Here is a 26418-nt window from a genome sequence, read left to right as displayed (position 1 = left end):
CTCTGAGGCTCTTCCTTAGAGACAGCTGCAGGGAATAGAGGGTGGGACTCGGCGCCCAACACTCTCCGCGACCAGGGAGGGCCCATCTGATGAACATATTTGGATCTTGCATAAGACTTTGGATGAAAAAAGACTTTAGTGTACGGAATAACAATGTTTAAAAATCATTGTAGTCAGGGTCCCCTCCCCCAACCCTACTCCAGCAGTATTGCAGAATTATGAGAAGAAATAGCTAAGGATGGATGCTCTTGAGCTAGTCTCATGCGTGCATGTATATTTGGGGCGCTCCTATTAAGTACCACCAAAAGTGCTTTGTCAGTATCCCAGAGTGGCTAGAATGAGCCGCATGGCAACCTGAAAAGGGATGCCGACTTTCCTGTCAGTTGCAGTGAAATGAGTCGATTACAGTTTGCACATAATAAGTTTTTAATATGCACAGCATGTGTTCCAAATAGAATTATCAAGAAATGACAAGCTTCCCTTTTCCACCCACATTACAGAACTAGATATGGGCATCTGAGGGATAAGTTAACCATTTGTGATTTTTGTTTCCAAAGATAGGTACTGTGTTTCAAAAATCTTTGGAGGAATAACTGCAAGGAGACACAAAGGCTGGAACAGTGGGAGCTGATGGCTCGGGCTTGAAGGAAGCCGAGGAAAAGTAAACCCACTGCTTAGAACTCAGCCCTTCGTTAGCGAGGGCAGTGACGTGTGCCAGGGGAGCGGTAGCCAGGCGCAGCACAGGAGCAGTGTGGGCTCTGGGGTTCATAGTATGAGAGACCATGAACCAATTTGTTGCAGAACATTCTGGTATATTCCAGCATTCTGAGGTGTGTATCCTCATGGCCAGGATCCCAAGGCAGAGGTGAGGTTCTGAAGCCCCCTGCCTCGGAGAGCTGGCTGAAATTCCTGGCTTCTGAGCAGTCTTTTCTACCGAATGCTGACCAAGAGAGGACTTGAGTTTCCTTGGAATGTTGGCACTCAGGTGACCAACTCATCCAGGTTTGCCTAGGCCTTTCCTGGCTTTAGCACTGCAAGTCCTCTGTCCTGGAAACCCCCTCGTTCCCAGGCAGACTGGAATGAATAGTCATCCTAAGGAAATAAGAGCCAAGTGCATAGACTGGGTAGTTCAGTAACAAACCACCACAAAAGTTAGCGGCTTAAAACAACTACCATTTTATTTGCTCACCATTTTGCACTCTCGGCTGGGATCAGCCGGGCAGGTTTTCTGCTCGTCTCCTTCAAGGTGATTTGCATGGCTGCATTCAGCGAGTGGGTCGGCTGGAGGCCGGGCTCAGCTGGGATGCAGAGACATGTGGGCCATGTTCTCTGTCCAAGCAACCTCAGGGCCTCTTCCTTCCCAAGTGCCCCTCCCAGGGGCTTTTACAGCAGGGACGCTGAACTGAATGTCTATATGGAGGCGCGGGGCTCTTCAGAGTGCAAATCCTGCTTGCCTTCTTGGGCTTAGGCCTGGAGCGGGCACAGCGTGATTCCACCTGTCTTATGGGTCAAGCCGGTCACAGTGCCATGCTAGAATCAGAGCGGGGGACTACACTAGGTGTGACTACCAAGGGGCAGTCCATAGGGGGCTACCAATGGAACAGTCTATTCCAGAGGTGCAGGTGCTCACATGGACTCCCAGGGGCCTGAGGCACCCTAACCTGTTTGCTAGGAAACCCTCCTTGCTCTCCTTATACTCTCAGAGAGAACAGACTATGAATGGCTTGACTATTTTTTTAAAATATATATATTTTTATTGATTTCAGAGAGGAAGTGAGAGGGAGAGATAGAAACATCAACGATGAGAGAGAATCATTGATCGGCTACCTCCTGCACACCCCCCATTGGGGACTGAAACACAATCTGGGCATGTGCTCTGACCACGAATGGAACTGTGACCCCCCTGGGTCATAGGTCGATGTCAACCACTGAGCCACACCTGCGGGCATGACTAGCTTGACTATTTATCAGAGCCTTCAAGAGGTGTAAATTGGTGGAGGGCAAGTTTATCCCCATCATTCCTACCTCTGCTAAGCATATACCAGAGGATGGTACACCTCTTTTAGGTTTCTAGACGGTTTGCAAGAAGCAACAGGTTAGGAGGCCTAGGTTGACCATGCTGATGCGAGGCACTAAAGGACTCATCCCTTCCATGCAGCACGTGCTGGGGCGTGAGTGCCTCTGCCAGGGTCTCTGCTCAGGGCAGGGGTTACAGAGATCACCGAAGCACAGCACCTTCTCAGCATGGAACCTGCCCACCCAGGCCCCAAGTCTTGTCTTAAGGTTTAAATGAGTGCCAGCATTGGTCCTCCCCTCTACCTGCCTCTATCTGCCTCTCTACTGCCGCTCCGACCCCTGCACGGACCTGGTTTCCCAGCAGCTTCCCTGAGCAGTGCGCTTCCCTGGAAGGCGAGGTCCGGTCCTTCTTCTTGAACGCAGGGAAGGTGAGGGTGCACTCTCTGGCCAGAGTGGTCCAGCTGGCACTCCTGGGAGACCAGCCCAGCCCCCTGCACTTCAGAGCAGCCCCAATCCTGCTGGCTCCCACACCCCCTGCCTTTCCCTTTCCTATTTTTTTTCCCCCGGCCTGGAGAGAATTGGACCCCTTCCCACCGCCCCCCCTACACAAACTCCGCCTTTAAGGAATCCCTGAGCTGCCTCCAGGCTCTGGGTCCCTTGCTGGCTTCGCCCCCTTTCTCTTCCTGGCCCCTTCCTCCATCACTGTGGGCACTATCTGGTCATTTTGACTTCTGACCCCTTCCTCTCTTTCTCCCCACCCTGCCTGGTGCGGCCTCCAGTCCCAGCGCATCCCGCCTGGGCTCTGTCGCTTTAAGCCGGTTCCCCGCCGCCGCGCCGCTCCCTTATCGCTTCGGGAGCTCCCGCCGCCGCTCCCGCGCCTCCTCTCCCGCTCCTCCTCCTCTCGCGCTGCTCCTCACCCCTCCTCCTCCGCCTCCCCCTCCTCCTCCTCCTCCTCCTCGCCGCCGCAGCCGCCCCGCGCCCGCTCAGCTGCTCGCAGCCTCGCTGGACCCGCAGCCATGGCCGACATCAAGACGGGCATTTTCGCCAAGAACGTCCAGAAGCGAATCAACCGCGCGCAGGAAAAGGTCAGGATCAGGCGGCGGTGCAGGTGGCGGGGACGCGGCGGCGAGGGCCTCGGTGGCCCGGGGAGCGGAGGAGGCCGGGCGGCGGCGGGGCCGGGCCGGCCGGGGTCGCGGGGACGCCCTGCCCTGCGCCGCGGGGACTGCAGCGAGGCGCCGCCGGGCGGCTCCGGGCGCTGCGGGCTGGGAGCGGGCGGGGAGCGGGCGGGGGGCGGTACGCCAGGGGAGCACGACCCGGTCCCCGGGGGCGCGGGGTCTGCCGAGCCTCCAGTTCCCACGCCCCCCCGCGCGGCTGGCAGCTCTGCCCGCTCTCCAGGCGGCGCCCGCACGAGCAGAGCAGGTGCGGAGGTCGCCCGCCACCCCCGGGCTGAGCGCATCTGCCCCCGGGAGCCCGCTCCCCGCTCGCCCGCAGGTTCAGGCGGGAGATTGCGGCAGCCGTCCTTTCTCTGGGGGGATTTACTGGCCACTGAGCGCGGCAGAAACGAACAGGTTAGCGCAGAAGATACCCCCAAATCTGTTTTGATCAATAGGACGGATCGCGAAAACCCAGCGGCTTTCATGCAGCGCCGTGGAGTGAATCCTGGAGTTCAATACATACCTGCATACACACTCCCCCTCCTCCCCGTCTTTTTTGCTCTCCTCCTAGGGGGGTGCCCCCTTTGACGCCAGTGACCTTCTCCGGAAGGTCAAAAGTAAATATGACCCGAGCCTAACAGTTCTTCTCTGCACATTTTTGTGCAAAGAAGGACGTTTTATTGCATTAAAAAAAAAAAATCCGTATTGCACGGGTTGGTTCCCTGTTGCTTCACAAGACCCCCAGGCGCGTGGCCACGGTGATTTGTCTTTCCCACCCAGGGCTGTGCACAAATGGGTCCCGGGCTCATTCCGCACAGCCCTGAGCCGTGGGAGAGGTACTGATGGGACCAGGCACAGGGCTGGCCTGGCTGCCCGGACACTCCTTACAATGAAGGCCTTGCGGGCACTGAGGTCCCCGTTTGTGTCCCGAGCAAAGGACGCTCGCATGGCAGCTGGAGCGCTGTACTTGGAAATGAACACCCGCGCGTGAACTTCACGGTGTCTGTCAGTCCCACCGGGTTCTCTCTTTCACGTGGCAGGATGCTCCATCCCCGGGATACTGGGTGTCTAGCACTTCTCCTGTTTTACTGAAAAGTCGGATTTACTGCCTTGTTCTGCGAGAGGCTGGGCTGCCCCCCACTTCCTGCTGACCTAGAAGCTGAGCGGAATGGGGCGCTGGTCCCTTTGCCTGTCTGTAGGCTGAGACCGGGTGGCTGGCTGTAGCCCCTCCCTCCGCACAGGCACACTCTCAGTGCAGTAAGAGGATTGCATTGCTTTTAATACCTAGCCAAGCTCATCCGGCACTAGCCGGGGTCCTCTCCCGCTGCTCCTTCAGCCGTTGAATTAGCAAGGTGCCAGGTGCCTGTCACCTTCTAGTCCCTTGGTTACTTGTCCCCAAAGTAGCCAGGATCGACTGCGATCCGAGCCAGGTTTTGTCATCATTCTTTTCATACTGCATTTTACCCACTTGTGGGTATTCTCCCCGTCCCTCCGAGTACTTAACTGGAATCTTTGGTCTGAAGCTTTTCATTGAATCCACTTTCCATCTGTGAAGGAATTTAGTGATACAGCCTGCTTTGCACATGTTATTTCTTATTCTAGGTCACCAGCTGTGAATGTGCCAAAAATAAATGAAAAGAAAACGTCATGGGTCCTACAGAGCCCTTATGAATTGTTGAAAACTCGCTTTTTCGTTAGGAAGGTCACCTGTGTATCATGATTGCCGTTGTGGCTGGCGCTCACTCTTCTCTGGGACGGGGGGGGTAGGGAGCCTTGCTCAGGGCTGCCAGCGTGCGGTTTTCTTCATTGGCAGAAGTTGCTGATGAAAAGTGCCCGTGGCACCTCGTTCGGGGGTGAAGACCCCGAGAGGCTGGGAATATAGGCTCTGCCTTTGGGTAAGTTCTGTGCCCTTCCCCTGTTCCACATAAGGGAAGGGGCGTGTGGGAAGCCAGGGAAGGCAGCCCAGCCCAAAGGAAGCTACTGGAGCATGGAAAGCACAGGATGGTGCGGGCTTCACGAGACATCACCCCAGCGGTTCCTTCTTTCTGCATCTTTGTCTCCTCCTCTTCTCCAGCGCACAGACACTCCATCGTAATAACTGTATGCCACGTGTGTTCTCAAAACCCTTTCTCCTTGTTTTTACAACCAAAGTTTCTAAAAAGAGAGTCCACGCCCTTGGCTTTCTCATTATCTGTGCTCTCCCTAACAGCTTGCATGATTTTAGCTTCAAATGCACAAGTGCAACTACTCTGAGAGGCTTTTTATGAATTTGAAATAAATATTTTTTTTCTATTGAAAATCCATAAAAGTTCACTGGAGACAGAATGAAATATACATATAGGCTAAAAAAAACCCCAACACAACCCTGCAACAAATTAGGCCATTCATAATTCTACCACCCAGGGATTTCACTATCATTTGATGTGCACCCTAGTAGATCTTTTCCCATGTGTATATTTATACAACTAAAATGTAGACTTATACTACAGTAGTTCCCCCTTACTCTCAGTTTTGCTTTGTATGTTTTCAGTTGCCCATGGTCAACCACACTCTGAAAATAATTAAAAATGGAAAATTCCAGAAATAATCCATAAGTTTTATCTCAGACGTTATTGTGGGTATCGTGATAAAATCTTATCTTCCTGCTCTGTCTTGCTTGTGATGTGAATCATCCCTTTGTCTGGTGTCTCTAGCTGTGTACATGGTATCACAGTGCTTGTGTTCAAGTAACCTCTATTGTCCGAAAGTCAGTAGTAGCCCTAACACTATGTCACAATGCCAACATCATTCACCTCACTTCATCTCATCTTGTGGGCACTGCATCATCTTACATCATCACAAGAAGAGAAAGGGTGAGTATATATATATATATATATATAAAAGCCTAAGTGACTGTTACGATGAACGACTGTAAGACCGGTCAACCGGTCAGGATGAGCAGCAGTGGAGCTGCGCCCGGCCCCCGGCTCCTCCCCAGCTGCCTGCCACTTTGGCCGCAGGCGGGGATCAGGCTGAAACCTGGCAGTCCGACATCACCCGAAGGGTCCCCTATTGTGAGAGGGCACAGGCTAGACTGAGGGACCCCACCCATGCACGAATCTGTGCACCGGGCCTCTAGTAGTACATAAAATATTTTGAGAGAGATCACATTCACATGACTTTCATTACAGTATCTACCTAATGAAAGAGTAACATGCTAATTGACCATACCTTCACGCCCACCAGCCAGTCAGGAGTGAGTATGCAAATTAACCCAACAAAGATGGCAGGTTAATTTGTATACGCGGGCGCCAAGCAGCCGGGGGGCGTCCCGCACCACCCCAGCCTCTCTGGGCCTCTGGGCAGCATGGGAAGGCGGAAAGGCGGCTCCGGGCCACAGCGGAAAGGTGGTTCCAGCAGAGCAAAGGCAGTGTTGGCAGCCAGGGAAAGGAAGGCCCATTCTTGCATGAATCTTCATGCATCAGGATTCTAGTATTGTTATAATTGTTTTAGTATTAGTTTTTGTTGTTAATCTCTTACTGTGCCTAATTTGTAAATTAAAATTTATCATTGATAGGTGTGTATAGAAAAAAACATAGTATATATAGGGTTCAGTACTGTCCTAGATTTCAGGCCTCCACTGGGTGTCTTGGAATATATCCCCCATGGATTAGGGGGGGAATACTATATATGGTTTTGCAAGCTGTTTATTTCATTGAATAATCATAAACATTCTTCAATACATGTATATTTTCAATCAACATTTTATTTTTTAAAATACACTTTTATTTATTTCAGAGAAGAAGGGAGGAGAAAAAGATAGAAACTTCAATGATGAGAATCCCCTACTGGGGACTGAGCCTGTAACCCAGGCATGTGCCCTGCCTAGCAATTGAACTGTGACCTTCTGGTTCATAGGTCGATGCTTAACTAATGAGCGACACTGGCTGGCTGGGCTCAATCAACATTTTAGATGACTGAATAGTATTGGAATGTATAGATTTTATTGAATCCCTTATATTTTGGACATTCTGTTTTCAATGTTCCTGTTTATAAATACAAATCAGTGAGAACATGAGTAGGGGAAATGTATGCACACACCCTTAAGCATCTCCTTAAATAAATTTCTAGAAGAATTATTGTTTCAAAGGTACACTCATTTTTATTATAGCTAGATTGCCTTTCAGAAAGATTATATCAATTTATATTCTCACCAGCAGTCAATGACACACTTGCCAACACTGGGTAATAAAATTTAAAACAATCTTTAGCTATGTCATTGGAAAAAAATAGTTTCTATTTATTTCATCTATTTAAATTTTAGAAACTGAACGTTATTTTTTATATTTCTACATTTTTCATTTGCCAACTATGTTTACATTTTTGCCCATTTTGTGTAATACTTTCTTGTTATTTGTAAGGGCAATCCTTTTAATCCTAAGGATTGCAAACATTTTTTCTTCCTTTTCTATTTACCTTTTAATTTTTTTAATAATTTTTTTTCTGATATAGAGATGTTTATGTTTTATGTATATATGCTTAAATCTATTGAATTTTTTGTGTGGTTGTGTGTGCTGAATTAGTCAGAATCCTGACACTTGTAAGTATCAGAAAATTCAATTCACACTGGAGTAGGGAAAAAAGAAATTTAATTTTGCATATATAAATCTAAATGAGATTTTAGTATTAAATATATATTTGTATTAAGCTATATACATTATCCTTCTACATACATGCTTATAAAATATATGCATATGTATGTATGTGTACTATATATATTAACTCATTTGATTCTATGATGGAGGTGCTATTACCATCCCATTTTATAGATGAAGAAGAGATTAAGTAATGTGCCCAAGGTCATACAGTAAGTGGTAAAGCCAAAGTTTGAACCCAAGCAGTCCAATGATACTGCCTCTTATAATCATGAAAAGGGAAGAGATAGACAAGTTCCAGGCCTGTGTGGCCCTAGGGGCTCAGCCACAGATATCAGGGCTGAAGGGCTCATCTCTTATCTCTGCTGTACATCTTGTCAGCCCCATTCTTGGGCAAGTAATTCTCTTTTGATGGCAAGATGGCTCCCAGCAGTTCTAAGAAATAGAATGTCTATGCAGGGAGCTCCTCATTGGCCCAGTTGGACCTTATGACTATCTCTGGAAGAAAAAAAAAAAAATCTCTCTGGACAAGGGCCAGGACCATAGGTTGGATTGGGCTTGAGTCACACTTTTTTGGTTTCTCTGTTCTGCTGAGTTGGTTCCATTCTTCTGTCCTCTTTTCCACAAAAATGTATTAACTTCTCTCATCCACTAATGATGCATCTGCTGTTTTTATCCTTATATGTTTATACCATTTTTAAATCTCTTTACTCTAATTTTAGTTGGATTTTAGGAAGAGATAGAAATAAACACATGCAGTCAGTTTGTTTATCCAACCTTTTCACCTAAACATTTAATCTCTCTGGGTTTTGTGTGTGTGTGTCCACCTTCTTCTATTCGTGAAATCCAGTGGCACTTATTTTATCTTAACCCTCCTTGACCTCCATGTAATATTTAAATGGATGGAGCACTCCAAACATTTTTTAACATTTAAACTTTTAAAAATGTGATTCTAGCGAACAGAGAAACCTTTGGTATGTTATAGTACTAATGTCTTTAAGCATCTTTTTTTTTTTTTTTTTTTTTTTACGGGAGTTAAACTATTTAAGGATGTGTGTAGTTTGGTATTCTTTGTGCAGTTTATCTGCTCCAAATGATTGTTAAATAATAGTCTTGGGTGTAATTTTTTCATGTATTATATCTTCCCAACTAGATTGTAGGTGCTTGAGAACAAGGATAAAATGTCTCGTGACTTGTAGGTATTCAGTGATAATGTATTGAATTGACTTTCTATGTTCTTGCTTGTTCATATCCCACACCTGCAAACACATTGTCTTAAAGCATCTTTCCACATTATTTTTTCTCTAACTTTTGTGAAATTATCCTAAGGGTTTCACTGTTTATCACTGTAATTTGCATTGTCATTTTGTAAAGGTAAGGGAGAGAGAAACATCGATGTGAAAGAGACACATTGATTGGTTGCCTCTCACACATGCCCTGAGTAGGACCAGGGAATGAACCTGCCACCCATGTACGTGCCTTTGAATATGTGCTCCATCAATATTAGGTTGAACTGTGCTAAATTGTCATGTAGTTCAGCCCAATATTGATTGTGTGATATGGCAAGAAAAACAACGTAGTCTCCTTACTATTACTCAATGATTTGTGGGTTTTTTGATTGTTGCCTTGATGATGCCCACATTTATGTTTGCTCTTAAAGAGAAACAGGTGGATAGTGTTTATGTGTGCATGTACGTATGTGCATGTGTGTGTATGTATATAAAAAGAATGGGAGGAGGAAGACCCTGCTCTGTGGAGGAGAGTCTTTCCATGTGGTCCAGGGCCTTGTCAGTACAAGAGTAGCTTATATGACTTTGTTTACATTGAAGGGCACTTTGGAGACAGAGTCTCTGAGGTATATCCATGGTTTCCCCTTTTACGAAGACTTCCTTGTTGCCTGCTTCTAAATTGCACAAGCTTATACTTTTTCTTCCAACTAAGATCATTTTTCTATGGCTATATTAGAAATTGCCAAAATTAAAAATAATACTTATGAGGACATTCTTGACAGAAGATTTCCATCTTCAATATTTTTTTTATACTCAAACTCACGTGTACCCATGCATCCTTTTTTCTCCAGGAATGAATATAATAGGGATTCAGAACTGTAGGGACTCAGATTTTAACGTTAGTAAAATTTACTATTCTTCTTTACAACATAGCATAGTGTGTGTGTGTGTGTGTGTGTATGTGTGTGTGTGTGTGTGATTTGTAAGTCATACTTGAACAGTCAGCTTATCTGTGGACCAACACAACTTCAAATGCCTGAAATACTTGTACAAACAATATGGCCCACTTTGGAGTACAAAATTTTGATCTCATTTACTTGCATATTCAATTACATGGTTTTGACATCCCATCCAATATATCAGGAGAACCTCTTACTCCTTCCTGGAGTCCTTCTCTGGTGATGTGTTCAGAAACCCCATGGGGCGTTTCCCCTCTACAGGAGTCAGTGGTTTTCACTGTGCCCTTATGGAAATGGTCCCAAAAGGCCCCCAAAGCATCCAGATGTCACTCTTGTCCCCGACTGAGCACAGTGGGGAACACTGAACACAGTGCCCTCACAGATGGTTCTCACGGTTAAGGCAGAGGCAGGAAGCCTCTCTGATCAGGGTTATTCTCAATTGCCGCACTCCATGCCCCAGCATGCTGGAGCTCCAGTCGTCTCAGCTCTTCATTAATGGTCTGTCGTCTCCATACTTGCACATGTGCCCACAGCTTCCCCTCCCCAAGATTTCTTATGCTGCCAGGTTCCTAAAGTTAGGATTTTATCAAACACCATACCTAGAGTTATTCATTCCATTCCACTTCACTCTATTCCATTTTTAAGAAAATGCTCATGTGGGTATACTAGATTGATTTCAAGCCTGCAATTTGAAAACCATTATCCTAAAGGAACTCTGGCATCCTTTTCTATGCAAGTTGGCTTTCTTTTGTACCATTTTGTCCATCCAAGGATGTGTGTGTGTGTGTGTGTGTGTGTGTGTGTGTGTGTGTGTGTGTATGTGTGATTAAGTTTCAAACAAAAATAATGTGAGGCACTTGGGAGGTGATGAGTATAGGAGGGAAAGGATGTTTTAAAAAAATATGTTGTTCTGACTTTTTAAAGTTGGGAATTTCTATTTTACTGTTTAAGCACAGTTGGGTTTTTTTAAAAATTAATTTTCTAGCCATTTACACTAGGGGGCATCTGAGTAGAACTCCAGAGGAAATAAGTGGACTGTGGAGTTCCGTGAAGGGGAATAACAAATGTAAAGATTTCTCGTGTTGCGGATATAATTTTCCAGATATTCTCAATAATAGCTGACATTTACATAATGAAAGTGCCATCATCATAGAGTTCAAAGAATTTACCAATGAAAGATTGTTATAAGACTATATACATAGTATTACGCAAAATTAAAGTGATAGTAATCACTATTTCCTGAGAATACATCATGGGCCAACTTTTAAAGTAGAGGTGCTTAAACTTCATTCTTATTGATTCAAAATCTAAATTTAAGTGTGGTATTTAAGTGGATGTACTTCCTGAATACATTTGTGTGAATTTCTTATTAGGAATGATGTTGGATAAAGCTATGGATGAGATCTTAGTTTTTAAATAGTTGCTATGATATAATCATATATCACATTTGATTACCCTGAAGCTTCTTAGAACAGATGTACAAAAATCAGCGAACCACCATTTTGGTCATTTCCATCTTATTCTCATATAGGTATTTAGTTGAAAGTTTAGTTCAGAAGTGGAAAGAACCTTAAAGTGCTTATAATGATTTAATAAAATACACATGGGCCCATGCATAGATGCAGTTTTGTTATGGCACCTAATGCTTCTTGAATAAAGGATGCTAGATTTGCATACTCTAATAGTTGTGTAGTCTAGTGTGAAGTCAATCTGGTAGAATCAATTCATTCGAGTCATTTATTAAGAATTTAATGTGTGAAAAGCACTTGCTAGATACTTGTAATAAGCAGTCAACATAGATATTGAGCATATAGACCAGCAAGAGTTACAAACCTTTGAACATAATAACTACATAGTTATTAATGAAAAATCATAATTAAAAGTTCTGGGGCAAAGTTTCCTCTTGACATAGTGGCAGGACACTGGTTTAGAGCTGACTTGCTCTCTGAATTGTTAGTCATACAAAGATCCTTTTGCAGAACAGCAGAAAACTCCGACCCAGTCTGCTTTCATGGATTTGTAGGGTCTCTTATATTAAGCCTTGAGGAATTCAAAATAAAAATGAAAGCCCTTATAAAATTTTTAAATGTCACACATCTAGAAAGATTAGTTTGTCTTAAAAGATTTAATTTTGCTTGGATTCCCAACCTTTAATGAGAGAGAGAGAACACACACACATGGTTACAGCTGGCACCAACTTGACTTAATTATGTTGTGGGCATGGACTTGATTATTTTGCAGGCAGTGGTCTTGAATGTAGGAATAATCTGTTTAAAGTGATTTGTAGCTTGGAAAGAATCTTAAATTTCACAGGGACTCTTTTGCAGCACAGTCTCTTCTACTTACTAATGGTTGCTAACAGTTGAATAACATAGACAGTCCTGAGAAGAATCTCCCATTTTGTGGTAGCACAGCCCAGAACAGTGACACCTTTTACATGCCCTATAATTCCTCAATATTTGAGACATTTGTACAAGAAATCCTGCCTCTTTAACCCACATACTTCTGTAGCACACTATCAACTCCCTGCCTGCTCTCTGTCTAGTGGGTCTTCTCTGAGACTCTAGGAAGATGTGTCCAGACTTTTCTTCCCACGTCTCTAGGAAATACTGTGAGCAGGGGGCCTGCCAGCATTCCGAAACAATGGAGAGGGCTCTCCTGGGACATATGTGGGCCCATAGTTGCTCCTGTCAAGCATAGAGAATGAATCTAGAGATCAGATAACTCCAGGGAAATCTTTCCTTAAACTGTAATTAGGACTATTTGGGGAGGGGGTGAGTTAAAATGCAGATTCCTGGGCCTAGATACATATTTACCAGAATTTCTTAAGTAAGCACTTGGAAATATGCATTTTTAGTACGCTCCTCTGGTAATTCAAAGGCTTAATGAAGTTTGTAAAGCACACTGCTTTCGGGAAGGGGGCTTTGTTGAGATTTGAGGTGGCTGTGAGTTGCTAGGTCCATGAGTTGCTAGGTCCATGTCAGGATGGCAATATGAAGAGTAAGGCTTTCTACCACCCATTGGTTACACATTTATCTGCAATGCAGGAAAGAGAAGAAGGTGAAAAGCAGTGTTCTTATAGAATACTTAAAAATGCCCATGATCAGAGAAGAAGAAAAAATAAAAGGCATCCAAATTGGAAAAGAAGAAGTAAAACTATCCTTATTCACAGATGATACGTTACTGTACATAGAAAACCCCAAAGACGCCATCAAAAAAACTACTAGACTTAATAAATGAATTCGGTGATGTAGCAGGATACAAAATTAACACCCAGAAATCTATGGCCTTTTTATACACCAATAATAAACTTACAGAAAGAGAAACTAAAAACAAAACAAAACAAAAAAAACACAACAATTCCATTGACCATTGCACCAAAAAATTAAGATACCTAAGAATAAACTTAACTAAGGAGGTAAAAGACCTATATGCGGAAAACTACAGGACATTGAAAAAAGAGATAGAGGAAGACATATTAGTAAACAAATGGAAGAACATGCCATGTTTAATGAAGCAACATCATTAAAATGTCCATGCTACCCAAAGCAATCTACAGATTCAATGCAATCCCATTAAAATACCAATGGCATATTTCAAAGACCTAGAACAAACTCTCCAAAAATTCATATGGAATAAAAAAAGACCCCAAATAGCCACAGCAATCCTGAGAAAGAAGAACAAAGTTGGAGGGATCACAATACCAGATATCAAGCTACCAGTATATTACCAAGACACAGTTCTCAAAACAGCCTGGTACTGGCACAAGAACAGATATATAGACCAATGGAACAGAACAGAGAACCCAGAAATCAACCCAAGCCAGTATGCTCAATTAATATTTGACAAAGGAGGCAAGGGCATACAATGGGGTCAAGACAGTCTCTTTAATAAATGGTGCTAGGAAATTTGGTCAGGTACATGCAAAAAAATGAAACTACATCACCAACTTACACCATATACAAAAACAAACCCAAAATGGTTAAAGAACATAAATGTAAGACGGGAAACCTTAAAAATCTTAGAAGACTCCATAGGCAGCAAAATATCAGACAAAGGTTGTAGTAATACCTTTACCGATACAGCTCCTAGGGCAATGGAGACTAAGGAGAAAATAAACAAACGGAACTACATAAAAATAAAAAGCTTATACCCAGCAAAAGAAACCATCAACAAAACAACAAGAGAACCCACTGCATGAGAGAACATATTTGCCAATGATATTTCAGATAAGGGTTTAATCTCCAAAATTTACAGAGAACTCATACAACTTAACAAAAGGAAGATAAACAATCCAATCAAAAAATGGGCAAAGGAGCCCTAACCAGTTTGGCTCAGTGGATAGAGCGTCGGCCTGTGGACTGAAGGGTCCCAGGTTAGATTCCAGTCAAGGGCATGTACCTTGGTTGCCGGCACATCCCCAGTAGGGGGCGTGCAGGAGGCAGCCTATCGATGTTTCTCTCTCATCGATGTTTCAAACTCGATCCCTCTCCCTTCCTCTCTGTAAAAAAATCAATAAAAAATATATATTTTTAAAAAATGGGCAAAGGACCTAAATAGACACTTTTCAAAAGAGGACATACAGAAGGCTGAGAAACATATGAAAGCATCCTCAAAGTCACTAATCATCCGAGAGATACAAATGAAAACAACAATGAAATACTATCTCACACCTGTCAGAATGGCTATCATCAACAAATCAACAAACGACAAGTGTTGGTGAGGATGTGGAGAAAAAGGAACCCTCGTGCACTGCTGGTGGGAATGCAGACTGGTGCAGCCATTGTGGAGAACAGTATGGAGTTTCCTCAAAAAATTAAAAATGGAACTCCCATTTGACCCAGTGATCCCACTTCTAGGACTATATCCCAATAAACCAGAAACACCAATCTGAAAGGATGTATGCACCCCTATGTTCATAGCAGCACAATTTACAATAGCTAAGATTTGGAAACAACCTAAGTGCCCATCAGCAGATGAGTGGATTAAAAAACTGTGGTACATCTACTCAATGGAATACTACACCGCTATAAAAAAGAAGGAACTTTTACTATTTGCAACAGCATGGATGGAACTGGAGAGCATTATGCTAAGTAAAATAAGCCAGTTGGAGAAAGATAAATATCACATGATCTCACTATATGTGGGATATAATGATCAACATAAACTGATGAACAAAAATAGATCCAGAGACCAATGGCAGGGGAGGAAGGGAGTTAGAGATCAACCAAAGGACTTGTATGCATGCATATTAGCATAACCAGTGGGCACAGACACTGGGGCAGTGGGGGCTTGACCTCAGTGGTGGGAGTGGCGGGGAGGGTCAATCGGGGGGAAAAAGGAGACATATGTAAAACTTTAAACAATAAAAAAAAAAAACAAATAAAAATTACAAAAAAAGAGAGATAATAATAATCAAACCAGAAAAAAAAATACCCATGCTTAAAATAGTCTACTTAAATTTCAAATAAATCAGCCAATTTGAAGATTTGTCATCCAGGGCCAAAAGGCTTCCTTATTAGGAATATTGTACAGCATGGAAGGTTGGATTATGTATAATCTAACTTTGTAAAAAATATATGCCTTTAGAGTAATGCCAGTTAATACATCAATCACAAAGGTAGAAGACTTGTCTCAAAAAACTGCTGCATATTTTTGGTAGGTGACAGGAGACTGGGTGAGTTTGGTACATCTATTTCATCTATGTTGTTATGGGGTGAATAGTAGTGAGATTGCAAAACAGGCCTAGTAGAAAATGTGGTGAAAACTCAAGAGGATGATTTTGGTCTCCTGTGGAGGCAGACCCATATTCTAGAAACTATACCATTAGATTCTAAGTTTAATATTTTTAAAAAGTATTTTGTTGAAGATTTATGTGTCTTTATTCTTAACATATATTGTTTTGTAGTTTTTTTGTGTGTGATGTCTTTGTCTTTTTAAAAATAATTGTTTATTTTTCAATGATGGTTGACATACAATATTATATTAGTTTCAGGTGTGTAACCCAGTGATTAGACATTTGTATAACTTACTAAGTGGTCCCCCACGCAGATTCATCACCGTGCTCCAGCACCTTGCTGACTACTTTCCAGCTGGGGTTAGCCAAGGTAAGATTCCAGCGTGAAACTGGAGGGTGTGAGAAGTGTGTCTCCACGGCTCCTTCCTTGCTATACCACTGCCTCTCTGGCAGTAGCTGTGTTCCTACGACTCTCACTGGGCCCCTCCTCCAAGGTGCCTGTCCTGGCTGGACTTTAGAAACACAAATTTGTCTCCTCTGAACTTCTTGCTATGCTGTTCCTGTGTGCTTTGTCATCTCATTTGTTCGCATAACCGTGCCCACATGTTTTTCAGCAGTCTCTCCATGTGATCCATCTAGACTGAATTCTGTTTCCTGCTGGGTTCCTAACAATTACATTTTAAAATCCATGTGTGTCATGATTTCTAAGCCTCGCCCTAACCCTGCAAGGCATTACTAACACTATTCACCCATTTACAGATAAGCCCATCTGCCTTAGACAAGGAATATATCCAAAGTCACACACCCAGGGAGTCACAGAGTTGGGATTAAAACTCTTGACTATTTTCATTTAAATCTGTAAACAGATTCTCCTTCCAAAGACTAATTTTATTTAAATATAAATAAGATTTTTATGTCAGCTGTCTTATGAGCATATTGATTAGGTGTGAGCCCTTATTTTGAAATAGAATTTGATGAAATTCACAAAGAAATGGTGAAGTTGCTATTCTGAAAACACACAAAGACCTACCCCGCACCCTAACGGTCAGACCTCTCCGCCTCCATGCGTACTTCTTATCTCTAGCTCTGAAAAGGCGACCTTCTCTGCCTCCTTAAGGCTTGTGATTCTCAATAGAAAGAGCACCTGCTGCCCTGCAGGTGCTGGACCCGCGGCACCAACACGCGGCTGCTGGGCTGCACCGGTGACGTCGGGGCACAGAGGAAGTGGCTGGTTCTACCCTCAGTGCTCAGAACAGTGGGCACTAAGAATGGTTTGTAGCCTGACATTCCTGGGGAGGGGGGGAAAGAAAAAGGAAAAAAAAGCACCTTCCTATTTTTAATGTGGCATCAATCTCTTCACCTTGTAATTTGAGGAGGGAGGGACGCTGTCAGGCTTTACTGCATAAACTCTTTCCTGCCTTTTAAAAGGTGAAGGGTGTTGGGACTAAGGCGTTGCATATATTAGCGACATGGTTTCAGAGAGAAAGAGAGAGGGGGAGAGAGATAGAAACACCAATGAGGAGAGAGAATCATTGCATGCCCCCCACTGGGAACCAAGCCCCAACTCGGGGCATGTCCTGTGCTCTGACCTGGAATGGAACCTTGACCTCCTGGTTCCTAGGTTGATGCTCAACCACTGAGCAACACCAGCCGGGCTGACTGGTCCTCTTTAAATTTTCTATCTCCATGTTTATGTTTCCTGTCTTTTTGGTGATGTTCTCACTGAGTTAATCTATTCTTTCCCTAAATTCGCTGAGCATTCTTATAACCAGTGTTTTGAATTCTGCATCTGGTAGGTTGCTTGTCTCCATTTTGTTTAGTTATTTTCTGGACTTTTCTCTTTGGGATATGTTTCTTTATCTCCTCATTTTGGCTTTCTCCCTGTGTTTGTTTCTATGTATCAGGTAGAGCTCTATGTCTCCTAGTTTTGGTAGGGTGGCCTTAGGCAGTGGGTGTCCTGTGGGGCCCAGTGACACAGCCTCCTCGGTCATCTCAGCAGGAAGCTCCAGGTACCCCTTCCCCATTCCCATCCTCCCATGTGGGCTGTGCGCACCCTCCTGTTGTAGTTGAGCCTTGACTGCTGTTGGCATGTCAATGGGAGGGATGGACCCCAGGCCATCAGGTGTGAGGACCATTGGAGACTATAACAGAGGAGATGCTGTGCCCCTAGGGGCCCACCTCACAGCAGAGCGCACTTCAGCAGGACTCTGGTGCCCAATGAGTCTGTTACTTGCATGTTGCTCATAAAGGTGGTTGGGTGGTGCGTGGGTGTCGTCTGAAGCTATTCACTGGGTGCACTGGTTCTGGAGCCTCCTGGGAGGTGCAGGCCAAGGACAGCTGCTGCCAGTGCCCTGCTCGGGGCCACCCACCATGAGCTACAAAGTGATTGGCAGGTGGTTACCACTCATGCTGGGCTTGGAGGTGCCAGGGAGAGGCTGAGCTGCAAACTGAGACTAATACCTAGGAGTGGAATTACCGATTTATTGGGTTAGGAATTATTTAGCGTCAAGAGATCGTGCCAAAAAGTTTTCTAAAGCAGTGTACCAAATTTGCACTCCCATCAGCAACTGTGAGAGTTTAGAAAGCCTGTATCTTCAAATGATAAGTTTGGTGTTGAAAACTAAGTTGTGTTTGTTCACTGCTGTATCCCCATAGGACTCATATCCTTTGATGAATGAATGATTTTTATCTTTGTACTTTTTGCACAGAATCATAGGAACATGCCATCTGATGTGGCAGGGAAGTGAGATGTAAGGAGCCTGGGTCCTTCACACTACGGAACCACTATCACCTCCTGGGCTACCTACATTAGAACAGTTGCATGGCAGCAAAGAGAATTCTATCTCTGTAGAAGCTTCTGTGATTTTTTTGGCTTTTATTCCTATAGCTAAACTTCTGTACTAAGGTTTAGTTTAAACAGTTTGAAAGTGCCATTTTTTGTGTGAATCAAAAGTTGTCAAGTATCATCAACTTCGTATAGTTCAATGTAAAAACACAATCATTTGATCATTATTTTGCACCTATTATCTGCAGATGCATACTGTAAAAGTAGAGTGTTTTATGGAAGATGCAAAGATGACTCAGACACGGTGGAAAAATACTCTCAGTACAGAACACAGGATAATGAGCAGGCGCTTGATAACTTAGAAATTATCCAGATTCTGTCTGTTGAAAAGATTGATCCCTTTAGTTAAGACCTCCTGGGTTAGCATGTAAGATATTTTCATTCTAATTAGTTGGAAGGCAGCCACCTCAGCAGCCAAATATATCAATGGATGGCCTTGAGGTTTGACCTTGGGTGGTATTTTCACTTGCATTGTGCTGTGAATGGCCCACCTACCTGCATTGTGTCCTGTGCCAGTGGTAGGCACTGATGATGCTGTCAGGGGACTGTTTAGAGCTGGTCATGTACTTTAAAAAGGGCTACTTTTCTTGCATTTTTCAATGAGGCAACTTAGTGCTATATTTATGTTTTCAATGTTCCTTTAGAATAGATAGCAAAAAGAGGATCTAAGTACATACTCCACACATCTAAGTGTCTTGTTTAAACTGGGAAAACCTGGTACATAACATATATTTCCTTTGGTTACATGCAAGTTTGCTAAAGAGGTGCCCCAGACCACAGGTGGAGACAAAATTACAAAGAATTTTGCTCTCCTGTGACTGGCTTATTTCAGTTAGTGTAATGTCTTCAAGGTTCATCCATGGTGTCACATTTGCAGAACTTTCTTACTTCTTTGTATTTTAAGGCCGACTAATATTCCATTGTATGTATATACCCACATTTTCCTTATTCATTCATCCGTTGATGGACATTTTTTCCACATCTTGACTATTGTGAATAGTATTGCAGTGAACATGGGCGTGTAGACATCTCTTTGAGATCCTGATTTTGGTTCTTTTGGATAAATACCCAGAAGTGGGATTGCTGGATTATTGAACCTACATTGGTTATTGCTTGCCTCACTTCTGCTTTTTTTTTTTTCCTTTCTGCTTTCCCATTCTGTTACTCTGTCGTTAGGTTCCTTGACTCTTTTCTATATGTGCTCATAAGATAAAATTAAATTATACTTTTGTTTACTATGTTACTGTATGTTTTATGTATCCTTTAAATTTATAAAGCCAGTAAAAATGGACAGAACCATGTTTAAAACACGGCTCTTCCAAATTACTTGTTCTTTAGTTAGGGAGAAGTCATTTATCTTTTGTAAATTTCACTTTCCTCATTTGTAAAACACTTACAGGATTATTGAAAAGATTAGTAGAGCCCTGACTGGTTTGAGTCAGTGGTTAGAGTGTTGGCCTGCAGACCGAAGGGCTGCGGGTTTGATTCCTGGTCAAGGGCACATACTTCAGTTGCAGGCTCGATCCCAGGCCCAGTTGGGGCGAGTGTGGAAGGCAACCAATCCATGTGTCTCTCTTACATCTATGTTCCTCTCTCTCTCTCTCTCTCTCTCTTTCACTCTCTCTCTACCTCTTCTCCTTCCTCTCTACTCTCTAAAAAGAATCAATGGAAAAAATATCCTCAGGTGAGGATAAAAACAAAAAAGGAACATTAGTAGATGATGCAGATGCAAGCACAATGTCTAAGAACAGAGCCTGGGATATAGCATAACTTCCCCATACATTGTAGGTACTATTTTTTAAATTGTGTAAGTTGAGCCCATTACATTTTTTCTTAGAATAAATGAACTTATTTGGCTTTTTACTTGCATGTGCCCGTCTATGGATTTTTCTTTTCTGCAAGCCACTGGATTTCTTTTATATTATGTCATTCTCCCTTCTCCCCCGCTTTCACTGGTTTTCAAACAGAGTAAGTTTTTAGAAAATGGTTATGGAATGGGTGTCTTCAGTCTGATCTATAAGTTTCATTTTTAAGAATAGTTTACAATTATGAATGTAATACATGTTCATTGCTGAAATGCACCTATATTCCATTAACTAGGGATAACCACTCTTTAAATATGTACATACCCTATCCCATATGACTCCAGTTTTATTGAAAAGGAAAGAAATGAAAAACATTGAGATTATAGAGATCATAGTGTTGTTGTTTTTTGCTTTAAGTTTTTGGTTTTAGGCGCTTGTAGGATGTGGTTTTCATGGCTGTGATAGGGATGGACCACTGCTTGAAGCACATTCCTCTGACCGGGCTCCTGGAATTCTAGGGGTGGCCTCAGGCAGTCTCCATGTGCCAGATATTTCTGACAAAACGCCTAGACGTGTTCTGAGTCAATGGCTGCTGCTGCTGAGTCTGGGCAGGAGGATTTCTGGATCTCATCAAGCATCAGGAGGGAGGAGGGAGCCTAGCAGATGTTTCTCAAGTTGGCTTCGAGGGGCCTTATTTCTGGCACTAAGTGAAGAGAAATACAAGACCATCTCTATGGACGAAGAGAGCCCTTGTTCATCCAAAGGCGCTGTGCCTTAGCCCTCATGTGTGCTGCCCACGTATTGCTGCCTGTGCGGACTGTGATCCTGTTAACTGGCCCTGGACTAGTTCCTGTTTAAGAATCAAGCCTGGAAGCAGAGGGCTGATTTCAGCAGCCTGCCTCTCCCTCAGCCTTGTAATTTGATGATTAGCCTCTTCTTACCAGTCATCTTACCTTTCAAGTGAATGGGGTTGGTGCCAAGAGCCGATGGGTCCTTTACCAAAGCTTGGCTTTTGCTTGAAATAATGCTCTTGGCTTCATGATTATTTATTATTGACTACATACGGCACAGTTAATACAGCAGCAAAAAGAAAATACTCATTTAGGCTGCCCATTATGTTGCTGAGAAAACACACTTAACCTTTCTCGTCACCTGCTTTTCTGCAGGAACGTTCCTAATGTAGGCTTGCCAAGGGGAGCTGCAAAGATTGAGAGAAAATGGTCCTGGCATGATTTTGATTGCCGATGCAGGCGGGCAAGTGGATTAAGAGGATTTGCTGCTGAAGCATTTTTATTTTGCATAAGAGAGAGGCAAGCGGAACACTTTAATCTGCTGGTCACAGCATCTAGTGACCAGGCCTTCACCTTGATTTATTTGGACATGGTCCTCATCTCTGGGTCTCTGGTTTGATGTCAGTATTGATAATTGGTGTTGGAAGTGACAATCAGTGGCATCAGTTTATTGGGGGATGGGGGAGATACATGACAGAGATAAAACTATCAGCCTTTCTTTTTTAAAAAATCTGGGGACGTTGGGGGAACTGATCAGGATAATAGTTATAGCAATTGCTACAGAATGGAAAAAGTCTCAACAGAGCTCAGAGTGAAGAATTAGGAAGACAGGGAGCTACTCAGTGAAGAAAAGGTGAAAGAAGGAGGCAAGAGAGGAAATTTATAATTTAACTAGAGGCCCGGTGCATGAAATTCGTGCACGGGGGAGGGGGTCCCTTCAGCCTGCCTGCAATGATGCCAGCATCCCGTGCCCCAGTCAGCCTCTGGCCAGAGGCCCGCCCACCTGCCCTCCCTCCCTCCGTGGGCCGGGGCGTGCGGGACGCTGGGGCTTGTCGTCGGGGCAACCCCACCAGCGTCTGGTGCCTGGGCCACTATGGGTGCTGCCATATTTGTGATGGAGTGATGGTTAATTTGCATATTACCCTTTTATTAGATAGTATTTTCACGACAGTATTGGAAGGTAGAGAGCTTTACACTTACTTTTACAGATGAGACCATTAAGGTGCAGAGAGATAAAGTGGCAAATAATAAGAACAGCTGGTGTGACCTTGAGGTGGCATCTAGGAAGGCTGGCCCATGGATACATGCCCAGACTCCCACAGTCCTGCACACCTTCTCAGCTCATGTCTTATGCAAGCCAACATAGGAGCTGTGACCACTGACTTTATGAGTAGCAACAAAAAATTGCTGATTTATATCAGTTTTTGCACCAAAGCAGAAGATAAAAGAAAGTTCTATCTTTTAAGTAATTTTCAAAACGCTTTACAAATAGAGTTTTTAATAGATTTAATGTTTGTAACATTAGGAATTAGTCTCACAAAAGCCTAGATGTTGCAAGTCTTAGATCCTTTAGTGGTATATGCGATTAAAATAAAATCCATTACCAGGAAAATGGTGCAAGTTCCTCCTTGTAGCACCCTGCACTTCCATTTTATTGTGCAGTCATGGAAATAGATGACTTAGTAGACACTAGACCATTTTCCAAAGATAGAAACAAAACCTCTTGGTTTCTCTCTATCCAGCTAGTTCTTGCTTCACTGGAGGCCCTAATGTCTTCAGGAAGGGCCATCTCATACTGCTGCGTTTGACTACTATAGCCTCTTTCACGCTGGCTTGAAACACTGGATAAAAATACTCTGCTTTCAAAAATTGGAATGCATCATTAATATATAACCCAATGTGCATGTAACTATTGTAGCTTTTTGGGTGTTCTACTTTGGAAATTTCATTACAGTGGAGTTTATATTTAAGAAAATGAAGTCACACATGTCAGAATGACTATCATCAATAAATCAATAAACAAGTATTAGTGAGGATGTGGAGAAAAGGGAACACTCATGCACTGTTGGTGGGAATGCAGATTGGTACAGCTACTATGTGGAGGTTCCTCAAAAAGTTAAAAATGGAACTTCCTTATGACCCAGTGATTTCACTTCTGGGTATATATCAGAAGAAATCCAAGACACTAATTCTAAAGAATCTATCCACTCCTGTATTCATTGCAATATTATTTACAATAGCCAAGATATAGAAGCAACCTGAGGTCCTATCAGTAGATGAGTGGTTAAAAAAAAGTGGTGGTACTTATATACAGTGGAATGTTACTTGGCCATAAAAAATAATGGAATCTTACCATTTGTGAAAATATGGATGGACCTAGAAGGTATTATGCTAAATGAAATATGTCAGACAGAGAAAGACATGTATATATATATAATTTCCCAAATGTGGAATCTAAAGAACAAAATAAACAAGCAAACAAACTCATAGATGCAGAGAACAGACTGATGGCTGCCAGATAAGAGGGGGATTAAGGGGCTGGGTGAAAAAGGCAAAGGTATTAAGAACTACAAGTTGGTAGTTACAAAATAATTATGGATTGTAAAGTACAGCATAGGGAATATAGCCAATAACTGTGTAGGGTGCCACGTGGGTACTGGAAATATCAGGGAGACCACTTTGTAAAGTATAGGATTGTCTGACCACTATGTTGTACACCTGAAACTAATACAAAGTAATATTGAATGTAAACTGTAATTGAAAGATAAAATTTAAAATAAAAATCCTTTTTTAAAAAAAGGGAATTAAGTGACTTTAAATGCTGGCTAGATTCTTTGGTATTGGGGGCTAAAAATCCTTTTTAAAAAAGGGGAATGAAGTGACTTTATTTTTATTTTTTATTTTTTTGGAATGAAGTGACTTTAAATGCTGGCTAGATTATTTGGTATTGGGGGCAGCTTCTATAATTATTTGGGAACTTCAGAAATTAGTAGAGAAATTGGAAAGGTTTCAGTTGGTACGATTCAGGACCTTTTTTGAATGTGTCCTTTTTAAGTCACTATTCCATCAACATTTACTTACTGAGCCTTTTTGGACACCTCACTCACTGCCCAGTGGTTGTCATGGGATTCAGTGCCATTTGGAAGAGTCAGGGCAGTGCCGTGATTAAAAGTATGGGTTTCCCAGAGGAATTGGAAACAGGTGTTCCAACAAAAAGTTAACCATGAATATTCATAGCAGCATTAGTCATAATAATCAAAGGTAGAAGCAACTCAAATGTACATCCAATGAGAAATAAATAAAAGTGGTATATACATACAATGAAATATTACTCATCTTAAAAAGAAATGTGTCCTGAGACATGCTACAACATGAATGAACCTAGAAAAGATTATGCTAAATGAAAGAAGCCAGATAATAAAAGCCATTTATTGGATGAGTCTATATATATATATATATATGAAATATTCAGTATAGGCAAGTCCATGCAGACAGAAAGCACATTAGTGGTTGCCAAGGGCTGGGGAAGGAAGGAGTGGGGTCTCATTGCTTAATGGGTACAACATTATCTTTTGGGGTGATGAAAATTTTCTGGAACTAGGTAGTGGAGATGTTGGGACACAGTATGAATGTATTTAATGTCACCAAATTGTCTATTTCAACTAGTTAACATGGTGAATTTCATGTTCTGTGAATTTAACACAATTTCTTAAAAAAGCAACAAAACAAAAACCAAAAGTATGGGGGATGGAGTTGGACTGACCTGGGTATGAGTTTTGGTTCTACCATTTATTACTTACTGTGTGAGCTTGCATGTGTTATGTAATCTCTCTGAGTTTCTGTTTCTTCACTTCTTCTCTAAAAGATAGCATTTTCTACACTACCCAGTTGTGAGGATTAGGTGAGATAGCACATATAAGGGGGAGTGATAGGCCTGTGGTGATGAAGCTGTTTTTCTAGCGAGGTTAGGCTGCAGGTACTCAAAATAGCAATGTAGCCCTGGCCAGTTTGGCTCAGTGGATAGAACGTTGGCCCATGGACTGAATCATCACGGGTTCGATTCCAGTCAAAGGCACACACCTCCATTGCAGGCTTGATCTCTGTGCGGGAGGCAACCAATCGATGTGTCTCTCTCATATAGATAAAAATCAATGGAAAAATATCCTCGGGTGAGGATTAATAACAACAACAACAAAAAGCAATGTAAGTCCCAAAGGAATACGGATATTGGGTCAAAATTCTAAAATTAAAAAGAGATATTAAATACATTCTTCTTTTAGGTTTCCATGGAGAGCTAGTGTGACCTCCAAAGACCCTTAGAAAGTACTAGAAATCTTTGCTAAAACCTCCCAGAAGGATGCCAGAGGGTGATGATGATGATGATGATGATGTGTGTGTGTGTGTGTGTGTGTGTGTGTGTGTGAGTATGTACATTGAATGATACACCGCAGAATGTTCTGGAGATGTTTTTCACCTCATCTGGTATTTCCCATTATCCCATTTACCATGGTGGTCTGGCCCCCTAAAAACTCTATTTAATCTTCCTCTTGCCTTATTGCTCCACACCCAAACTTCAGTCCCTGCTCCTCCGTTGTCTCCTCACCTTTCCTGTCTGGATTCCCTCTCTCACCCTGGCTTCACTGCATAGCTTTCTCACTGGGTAACGTTGACCTCTGTCTAGGCCGCTTCAGTTCTGTAGCAATACCCATTACCCTGAGCAGTAGCCCCAAAGCCCTCAGACTTCAAAGAGGAAAAGTAATCATTTTATCCCCGTCACAGGACATTTCTATTCATGTGGTAAATGTCCTCCATTAATCCCCACTGCTCCTCAAATGAATCCTCTCTGAATCCTTTGCCACTTTTTTTTTTTTTAATGAAGGATGGAGAAGTCTTACTAAATAAAAATGCTAATCTAATTTGACTTGTACCTCTAAGTGGAGAAAACCATTAGGTAAAAATGAAAGAAAATGCTATTCCTATAGACAGAAGGAGATGAAAAGAGGAAGGAGGAAAGATTTGAACGGCTCTCATTTGCTTTAGGCAACAAAGTCAGTCCTCATGGGCCCATTGAAAGGTGAAGGGTGAATGTAGTTCATGTGAGGTGGAGATTTTACTATGGAGTTCCTGGTAATAATAATAAGAGCTAGCCTTTGGATGATGAGTTCCTGGTAATAATAATAATAAGAGCTAGCTGATGATCTCATTCAGATCTCAGGTACCTTAGGGACAGGTACTGAGGAAACAGAGG

General features: G+C 42.8%; 1 protein-coding gene and 1 non-coding gene across 3 annotated transcripts in view; both read left to right on the top strand.

Moving 5' to 3' along the window:
• Nucleotides 1-3032: 3032 nt before the first annotated feature.
• Nucleotides 3033-26418, top strand: part of AMPH (amphiphysin) — a 150449-nt gene continuing 127063 nt past the window's right edge. For both annotated transcript variants that reach the window (XM_008150270.3, XM_008150261.3), the window contains exon 1: nucleotides 3033-3101. In XM_008150270.3, coding sequence (XP_008148492.2) covers nucleotides 3033-3101 — 69 coding nt within the window. The remainder of the gene's footprint in view (nucleotides 3102-26418) is intronic.
• On the top strand, nucleotides 16876-17018 carry LOC114235038 (small nucleolar RNA SNORA43). Its single transcript, XR_003621222.2, has one exon. It is a non-coding gene; the product is annotated as a small nucleolar RNA SNORA43 (small nucleolar RNA).

Source organism: Eptesicus fuscus, chromosome 14, assembly GCF_027574615.1.
Source record: "Eptesicus fuscus isolate TK198812 chromosome 14, DD_ASM_mEF_20220401, whole genome shotgun sequence".
In the NCBI taxonomy this organism is placed as follows: Eukaryota; Metazoa; Chordata; class Mammalia; order Chiroptera; family Vespertilionidae; genus Eptesicus; species Eptesicus fuscus.
Note: the sequence above shows the minus strand (reverse complement) of the source record. Positions and strands in the feature narration are given on the sequence as shown.